Source organism: Coenobita brevimanus, chromosome 98 (genome assembly GCF_032717465.1).
Source record: "Coenobita brevimanus isolate Jiangsu-jjx chromosome 98, ASM3271746v2, whole genome shotgun sequence".
NCBI classification, from domain to species: Eukaryota; Metazoa; Arthropoda; class Malacostraca; order Decapoda; family Coenobitidae; genus Coenobita; species Coenobita brevimanus.
Window position 1 is genome coordinate 16,095,050 of NC_137051.1, and position 9,951 is coordinate 16,105,000.

Below are 9,951 nucleotides of genomic sequence, written 5' to 3' on the forward strand. Positions count from 1 at the left end.
ACCGTCTCCATTTCCTCTGCATCATAATCTCTCCCCCATAGCTTTAAATCACTCTCTTTAACGTCTCAACTACCCGCTGTAACGACCGAAAATGCCCTTGCAATGGTCGGATAATGAGGGAAGTTGAGAAAGGAAAAATGTCGTCTGTGATTATTTAGCCAAGGGAGACGGGAAGAGCTATGGCGGGAAACTCCTCAACAGGGCTAGTGAAGCAGAGATGGTTTCTGAGGGCTGTCGCAATGTTGTAAGGATCTACAAAAAGACCTTCTGTCTGTCTATTTATTGCTACACGCTTAATGCCAGAGTTCATTAGCATACATGAATTTTCTGAAATGTCCTATAAAACTGAAGATTTAGATTTCAGCAAATGCGAAGTCAGCAAATGCGAAGTTCCTCATGAAAGGCTGGTCACGCGATGGTTTTAAGGAGCGTCCCGGTATTATGGGAATTAGAAAAAAAAAAAATGCTTATGGAAATCGTGCAGGATTCTAAAAAATCTGGGCACTTGACTTGAAAGTATAATGATGATACTTCCATTTGACAGTCGCCATCCCAGATCACTTCTATAAGTTGTTTCTCTCTCTCTCTCGTTTGTATTTTCCACGAGACAACAACACATCAACTATTCTCGCTTACACAGCTCTCGCACCAAGTCTTTCCAGCTCTTTCTCGGTCTCCATCCCCATCTTATCTCCCTTCCAACTAACTACCTCACTCATGCACTCTCCTCATAGGCAATCTCTCACTCTCATCTTGGTTCACATGGCTACCTTTGTTTAAAACCTTTCCTCACCTCTTTCATTTGATCTATTTCCTTTCTCTCGTTTTATTTCATTCGTTTTTATTTTTTTCTCATTTTCTTTACGCGTTGTTCATATGAGTTTGACAGTTTTCAGTTCGTTTTCACATCACGGAATTTTCTTCTCTCTCTCTCTCTCTCTCTCTCTCTCTCTCTCTCTCTCTCTCTCTCTCTCTCTCTCTCACGCCTCTCCTACTTTCCCTCCCTCCTTCACTCCAGCCCCAGGCGACCCTCTGAGCTATGCGCCCTGGGGGAAGGTCTAGGGAGCAAAGGGTGGGGAAGTAGAGGGAGAGAGTGAGGAAACAAGGAGGGAAGCGGAGGGAGTGAGGAAACAAGGAGGGAAACGGAGAGAGAGTGAGGAAACAAGGAGGGAAACGGAGGGAGAGAGTGAGGAAGCAGGGAGAGAGGATGCAAGGGTGAGATGGAGGGAGGGAATAAGCAGAAGGAGAGACAGAAAGAAAGAGAAAATTGAGAGAAAGAAGGGAAGGAAACGGGAGGTAGAGAGCGGAAGGTAAGGTTAAGAAATGGAGGAAAGGAGAGGTAAAATGGACTGAGAGAGAGAGAGAGAGAGAGAGAGAGAGAGAGAGAGAGAGAGAGAGAGAGAGAGAGAGAGAGAACAGAACAGATAACAAGCCAAAATTAACAGTAAGAACACGCAAACTCAAGGCAAAAAAACGTGGAGAAATGCATTGAAAATATGGGAGGAAAACAAGAAAAAAAAAAACGAAAGGAAGTAAGGAAGAAAGGGAAAGTGATCCGGGCGTTACCTAGACACACACACACACACACACACACACACACACACACACACACACACACACACACACACACACACACACATCGGTATTCCTGTTTTCCTGAGGGTGGGGTGCTTGGTTCTCTTTATAGTCGGGGTGGTCCGTAAATAGCGCTTTACTATAAACCCACCGTATGTGTTGCGGCTACGGCTCAGTCTGCTGGTGTGGGTGTGGCAGTGGGAGTAGGAAAGGACTAAAATGATGCAGGATAGACACTGATAACGCTGATTGGGCCATTCCAGCAAATACACGAGAGATCATCGGGTGAAGTGAAATCTGAGAGTCAACTATGCATCACCCTGTATATCAAGCGTAATTATTAGTGTGTTTTATATTTGTTTTTAATTTTCCTCCTAGTGATAATTATTAGTGTACTTCCATTTTTTTTTTTTTAAGGGGAATTATTTATCTGGTTATTTACGTTATTTTTCTCTTTCTCTGTAGGGTTAATAATGTTCTGGTTACATGTATCTTTCTTGTGTTTTTCAGAGAGCGGGGTGGCTGGCCCTGGTGGTGGTGGTGGCAGTGCTGAGCCTCACTCTGGCACAAGGTTAGTTGTTCACTGTACTCCATTCTTACTCATTCTACTTTTTGTTTACCTCACTCTGACTCATTCTAGAGGACCTCACGCTAGCACACGGTAAGCGAAGTCACTGCTTCAGTCGACGCACCCTCTAGTGGCATAGGAGACTTCGTAACTCCCTTTCCCCAGTGATCTATTTAACACATTACACCTCAGTATCATCTTGTTTGTTATTGATGCCATTTAGCCTATGCCGATTCTAAAATACAGAGCGGTCAATTTATAACACATCCCAGTTTTCTTGCGTTGCAGGGACAGCTCAGTAAGCGCTACCAGTGTTTAACCTGCATTACTTTCCATGTCTCATAACCCTTTTCATAATTTAATGTCTACTTTTTTTTTTTTTTTCATAACGTCCATTGATTGTCTGCTTGATTAGTAAGTCCCATATGTAGCTAAAATGTGCTTCGCTCCTCTCCAAAGCAACACACAAAACTGGATGGAGCAATTAACAGACCACCTGGGATATTAGGATCATAAAAGAGAATGTAAAGGTGTAATTGGGAAAATAAAGAGCTATGAAGAGGTTACGACGAAGCTTACAATGCCACTTGTGTAAACAACACCCATTCTCACCTTTCCTCCCCCCTCTCTAACTCTTACTAGATATCCACTCTTGTAGATAACTCTTAATGTGTTCTTTTCATTCTGATTTTCATTCATGCTGTTAATTTCACTCTAATTTTGCTACTACACACTCACTCATTTTATCTTCCACTCACTTTCATTATTACGCATGTCATTCTTCTCTGTCACTGTTATTCCTATTCACCCTTACGTATAGATGAGTCTGGGATCTTTACACAATTACTTTCACTCTTATATTTCACTCTGTTTTGCTTTTTCATACATGATATTGGACCAGCTTAGTCACTCTGCCATTTACTTACCGGTACTGTCTGTCACTCTTACCTTTGTTTTAGGCCATTTCTTTATTCACCTCATTACCACTTTAGTCATATTCCATCTTCCTTCAGTTACCTCATTTTTACTTCATCTGTAGTCTACTTCGTTTGTCTTTATTTTCACTTCATCTCTCATCACTCACTTCATTCTTAATTAATTTCATTATTTTACTTCGTCCTTGTTTCATTCACCTCATTCTCAATTAATTCATCCCATTTTCTCATCGTCTGCTTCCATTCACTTCATTCTTACTTCATCAGTTCCAGTCTTACATCATTCTTTCTTCGTTCATTTCCACTTCATTCATATTTCAAAAAATTGTTATTGGATTTCAGTTAAATTTGACTCATAAGTATGCACTGGGTCAGGGAGGAATTGTTTAGATTTTGAGGTGGATCCAGATTCCGATGCTGGAAATCATAAAATTAGGAATGCGCTCTGAGACTATGTAACACGGTAGACTAAGACCGTAGAATTAATTGACTATGTGTGACCGTGAAAGTATTCGCATAATAGAAAAGAAGAATTATAACAGTAAATCATTAATTTTATTGCCTTCAGCGGAGCTATGCGCTCTGTGAACGGTTATTGGTTCTTGTGTCATTCAGTTCATTTTCACATCATTAAATGTATTCATACTTCATTCTCATGTTACTTAATTTTCAGTTCTACTCATCATCCTCACTTCACTTTTTTCCTTCTTACTACTTCATTCATATAATTTATGCTTCATTCATTGGATTTCTCACTTCATTACTTTTATTCTCATATAAATCTCCCATCACTCACTTCATCCTTTTTATTCATCTAATTTCTTACTGTCATTTCTCTCTCTCACAGGAGACGGACCACCTTTGCCTTTCATTATTTACATCTTCACTTTAGTTCACTTCATTTTCATCTCTTTTTCTGATTTTATTCACACTTAATTTCTTTCTCCATATTCATCTTATTCTTACCTTGTCCTCACCTCACCCTCACCTCTCTCACTCTACCTTCATATCACTCACCTCGGCCCAGCTCACTCTCATATTAATCAGGTTACCTCACCTTCATCTCATGCTCATTCTCAACCTCAGTAGACATGTTCACCTTCACTTTTGCCTCACCTTCACCTCACTCATACCTCACCCTCACCTCACCATCACCTTCGCCTCACTCTTACCTCACCCTCATTTTGACCTCACTCGTACCTCGCCCTCACGTTCATCTCACCTTTAGCTCACCCTCAATTTCACCTCACCCTCACCTTCACCTCACCCTTACCCCACCCTCATCCCACCCTCACTTCACCTTCACCCCATCGTCATTTCACTCTCATCTCACCCTCATGTCGCCCTCACCTCCCTCTCAGTTCACCCTCACCCCACCCGTACACCACTCTCACTCCACTCTCACCTCACCATCACCCTCACCATACCCTCACCCTCAGCTTATAACAACTCGTTCTAGTGTTATTTTTCTTGTTTTTCGTAACATTAAAGTCAGTTCAAGGAGGCCAATATGTTACCTGAAGAAAGTAAGATAAACTCTAACGATGACATACAAAAATTAAATATCTACTAAATTCTTTTACAATAATAATTATGATAATAATAATAATAATAATAATAATAATTATAATAACAATAATAATAATAAAAATAATAACGATTATTATCATTATTATTAATGCCTCCGCCAACGAAGTTGGAGGAGGTTTTGTATTCACCAACAGTATGTTTGTCTGTCTGTCTGTTTTCTAGATATCTCCAAAAGTTCTCGATGAATTTCAATTTTGTGGAAGAGTGGGCCCTGGGCCAAGATAAAATTAATTAAATATTGGGGCGGATTCTGATCCGGATCCTATCTCCACGGATCCCTTTTAATGGCAATGACACTGGTGGATGTATGAGTTATATGTGTTTTTTAGCTACTATTATTTATTATTATTATTATTATTATTATTATTATTATTATTATTTTGACCAGTTCTGGAGCAGAATGACATGGATTTCACAAGGCATATCTATTTGAATTTTTATTCTTTACTGCAATTTTCTTTCACCTAAGAAATGAATAAGTGAACAGTCACGTTCTCTCTGTGCTTTTTTTTTAATAATCACAGTTCTTTGGTCTTCTCGTTTTTTTTTTCTTTTTTGTGAGTTCAAAAATAATGTGTATGAATTATCTGTGTGGCCAGGCACGTCTGAGAGGGAGAAAGGGAAAGGAAGGAAGAGTGGAGAGAGGGAGAGAATGAGGGAGAAAGGCAGGGAGAGAGGAGTGGAGAAAGGAAGGAAAAGGCAGGAAGAACTAAGGAAAGGAGGGAATGACGGAGGAGGGGAGGGAGAAAGGAGGAAAATGTAAGAAGAACGAAATGAAGAAGAGAAAGAGGGAGGAAGGGAGAGGGGAAAGGCGGAAAATATGACGAAGGAAAGTGGATGGGAATGGGGGAAGAAGGAATGGAGAAAGGAAACAAAAGGTAGGAGGATGGTAGGTAGAAGGGAAGGGATGGGGAAGGAAGAAGGGAGAGATATGAAACAAGATGAAGGGCGAAGGGAAGGAATGAGAGAAAAAGGAGGGAAGCTGATGAAAGAGAGAGAGAGAGAGAGAGAGAGAGAGAGAGAGAGAGAGAGAGAGAGAGAGAGAGAGAGAGAGAGAATATGAAGGAAAAGAAAAATTTGAGGGAATGAATGAATGAATGTTGGAGAGAATGAAGGAAGGAAGGGGGGAACGAGGGATGGAGGGAAGCTAGGAAATTAGCCCACAGCAGCAGATAATGACAGGAGTGAAACAAAATTAAGAAAAAAATAATGAAAATAGAGGACAATAGCAGGCATAAAAAGCACATAAAAAAACTAAGGTAAAGCTAAAAAAAAAAAAGGAGTTAAAAAAGAAAAAGAAAAAATACAGACTGGAAGAGAGAATATAAACAAAAAGTGGTGTCACAATATGGGAAGTAAATACGGTAATATACAGTCAGGTGTTAGAGGCTGGTGTTAAGGAAAGGGAAAGAGAAGGGAGGTGTGGATGTGGGGTGTGGAATGTGAGGTGTAAAGCTTGGGATGCAAAGAATGAGAGAGAGAGAGAGAGAGAGAGAGAGAGAGAGAGAGAGAGAGAGAGAGAGAGAGAGAGAGTTATGGAAAGGAAAAGAGAAGGGAGGTGTGGATGTAGGGTGTGTAGTGTGAGGTGTGGGTGTAAAGCTTGGGGTGCAAAGAGAGAGAGAGAGAGAGAGAGAGAGAGAGAGAGAGAGAGAGAGAGAGAGAGAGAGAAACACAGCAACCACAAACCTGTTATTTCGCGTTCTATTTCTTTCTTCTGAGACTCCATTATTTAAGAAAGAATTAGTCTATCAATTGATTCTCAAGAACTTTACTGCCGACGAAACCCTTGATGCTAGAACAAAAATATACATATAAATCTCATAAAAATTCCATTAAATATGGTAAAATATGCTCACTCGCACAATAAAAACGTAAAATGAGGAATGCAAATTATAGGTAATGGGTTCAAATAGCGAAGGAATGCATGAAGGGTTAATGTGTATGATTCCGAAGCCGAGGAGGAGGGGGTCGAATGCGGCCGTCGAAAGTGAAAGGCGCTGGTGGCGAGAAGCGACGGACGGTGACTGGACCAACAGTTTCGAACGACTTGCTTTTTTTTTTTTTTCTTTTCTCTTTCATCCCCGTCCTGTTCATTCTACAGCCGATCCGTGAAATTGAAGATACTTCACTGGGAGCAGAGAAAGAAAGTCGTGGAGAATGAGGGAGAAAACTACGAAAAGTTGTGGGGAGTTTGTATATACCGTGTTCGGAAGCATGGTCAGCGGCTTCCACGTAAAAAAAAAAAAAAAAAAAAGTATTACTCAATGGACCATGGCGTAAGCTCTTATATTCTTGCACTTGTTCCCTGCTGCATCGTGAACAATACTATATCATCTAAAATGCTGGCAGAATGTCTTGAAGTCATAAAATATTTCGAAAGGATTTGAGATTATTAGAGAGCCCACGGACGAATCAATATATTAGTTAATGTCTTGATGCTGAAATTTTCTTGGGAATTATAATGCAAAAATATTTTTTACATTATAGAAAATATATATATAAGTTTGTTAACCATATAGCTTACAAGAAAATGCTGAAAGTATTTACATAATACAACATATCACTCAAAAAAGAACAAAAACTATTATCAATAGCCACATCAGTAAAACGAAGTAAAAAATATATTTTCGTTTTTCGAAAGTTTTATGGAGTAAAAAAAAAAAAAATCAGGAGCTACATCAACATCCACAAAAGCCACTGAATATGCATAGAATAGAACTCAAATACGCCTGAATAATATGAAAATTAGACGTAAGTGCACCTTGCTATATGTCAGCTTAAGGTCAGAGTTATTTAGTGTTGCGTCAAGTAGCCGCTAGAGGGAATGGGTGTCAATGAACTCGAAAGCTGGGTTATAGAGTAGATTTTTTTTTTTTTTTTTTTTTTTTTAGTTTATCTCATAAAGCTATTACATCCAGTGGGAATGAACGAGTACTGAATCTTAAGGATGATTTATATGCGGTGTGACGATGAAGCAAGAATAGGCTATTATGAGAAAATAATGTGGACAGTAGAACTGTGATAAAAGTATATCTTAGTGAACGTTTGAACAGAATGACAATATTTTTTTTAATGAAGTAGGAACAAAGATGATGTAGTGAAGCAATGGAGGACGACAGAGATAAACTAGAAATTACTCAAAGAGCTGCATACCTCCGCCAGTATCTTTGTCACTAAATAGCATCCGGATCTAGATCCGTAGAGATATTGTGTGGAATACATAGGATCCGGACCCGCCTCCAAATTTCATCAATCGATCCCTGACCCATGGCACACTCTTCCACAAAATTCACTGAAATTAATTTAGAACTTTTGGAGATGTTGTGCGAGATACACAGGATCCGGATCCGGAAACGGATCCACACCCAAATTAAAGCAATTCTTTCTTGCCCCATGGCCCACTCTTCCACAAAATATCATTGAAATTCATTGAGAACTTTTGGAGATATTATGCAGGATACTCCGGATCCGGGTCCAGATCTGCCCCAAGACTTCATCATTTTCTTGGTCCATAGTCCACCCTTCCACAAAATTTAATTGAAATTCACTCAGGACTTTCGGAGATATTACGTGGACAAACAAACAAACAGACAATCATAGATAAATACATAGCCTCCTCCAGCTTCGTTGGCGGAGGTAAAACTGTGAAGGAGGGCAAGAAAAAGAAAGGCTGTCTAGAAAGGGAAGAATAAAGACGAAAATATTAAATGGCCGGGGATGAAAGGGAACACAGGCACAATTATATATATATATATATATATATATATATATATATATATATATATATATATATATATATATATGGCAAAGATTGGCTCAGTCAAGGAATTCGTGGAGAATGGTGGGGGAGGCTTTTGTTCAGCAGTGGACTTGTAATGGCTGATGATATATATATATATATATATATATAGGAAAAGGACGGATAAAGAAAGAAGAAACAAAGAAAAAGAACGGAAACAGGACTAGGACGAACAAGCAGGAAAAAGATAGAAAAAACAAAATAAAGAACAGAAAATGAACAAAAAAAAAACGATGAACACAAGAAGTAAACGCAATAAAACAAAACAACAAAATGAAGACAACGCAATAAAAAAGAAGAAAGGAAATGGATGAATTAACTATAAAACTTCGAACTAAACAGACTCAGGGACAGAAAGTTAATAGAATAAGATTTTTAGAAAAGTGGGAAAGGACAAAAAATAAATAGATGAAACCATAACCAATGCAGGAAGAGCCGATAAAGATTGAAAACGAACATAAAATAACGAAATAGGAAAATGACAAATAAACAAAAGAAAAGGACATAAGGTAACAGAAAAGGGAAGGGAATATAATCAGAGAAAGAAGACAGCAGGCACAAAATTAAAGTTAGAAATCACATAAGCAATCCTACAAGGACCAGAAGATGATAGAAAACGAAGAAAAGACATAAAACACATAAAATAAAGAGTAGGGAGATATCGGGGTAAGTATGGAAGGTAGAAAGAGGAGGAGGAGGAAGAGTAAAGGAGGGGGAAGAGGAGTAATCGGGGGAGGGATAGGAAGGGGGAAAGAGGGCAGGGGAGAGGAAGAGATGCGAGGAGGGAATGGGAGGGAGGAAGCGAAGAGAAAAAGAAGGCAAAAAAAGAGAGAAACTAAAGACTGACAGAAGTGCTATGAGAAGGCTTTATCCAGCAGCAGGTGAGCAGGCGAGTATAGATATGTAGGTAGGTAGGTATGCAAGGAAAAAAGAAAAAAAAAAATATAAAGTTAGATAAGAGTGTGAAGAGAGAGAAGGCTTTATTCAACAGCATGTGTTGTGGGTATGGTATGGTGTGGTATGGTATGGTACAGTATGGTGTGGTATAGTATGGTATGGTATGGTAGGGTAGGGTAGGGTAGGGTAGGGTAGGGTAGGTAGGTAGGTAAGGCAAGAGAAAGGACAGAAAGAGAGAATAAAGGTTAGACAGGAGTGTGAGGGGAGAGAGGGCCGTATTCAACAAAAGGTGGGGTTGGTAGCGTAGGGTAGGGTAGGATCATGGAAAGAAAAAAGTGAGAAAATAAAGTTAAGCAGGTAGGGTAGGCAAATGGAAGAATAAAAAAAAGAGAAAAAAAATATTGTTAGGCAGGAGTGTGATGAGGCTCCATTCAGCAACAGGTGGGCAGAGTAGGGCAGGGCAGGGTAGCAGTGTGGCCAGACAGGGAGCACACCTGCTTGGCAACATTAGTGAAAGGTGTATTGTGGGGTTGGGGGAAGGGGGAAGGGGGAAGGGGGAGGGGTGGCGGTACGGTACTACTTACGGA

The 9,951-nt window shown here is 39.7% G+C and overlaps 1 protein-coding gene across 1 annotated transcript in view; it reads left to right on the plus strand.

The window, feature by feature from the left end:
* The first annotated feature begins 217 nt into the window (after positions 1-217).
* The window catches only part of Cht7 (chitinase 7), a 45,996-nt gene continuing 36,262 nt past the window's right edge, over positions 218-9,951 (plus strand). Inside the window, exons 1-2 of the mRNA XM_080283778.1 lie at positions 218-244; positions 2,086-2,146. Coding sequence (XP_080139904.1) covers positions 218-244; positions 2,086-2,146 — 88 coding nt within the window. The remainder of the gene's footprint in view (positions 245-2,085; positions 2,147-9,951) is intronic.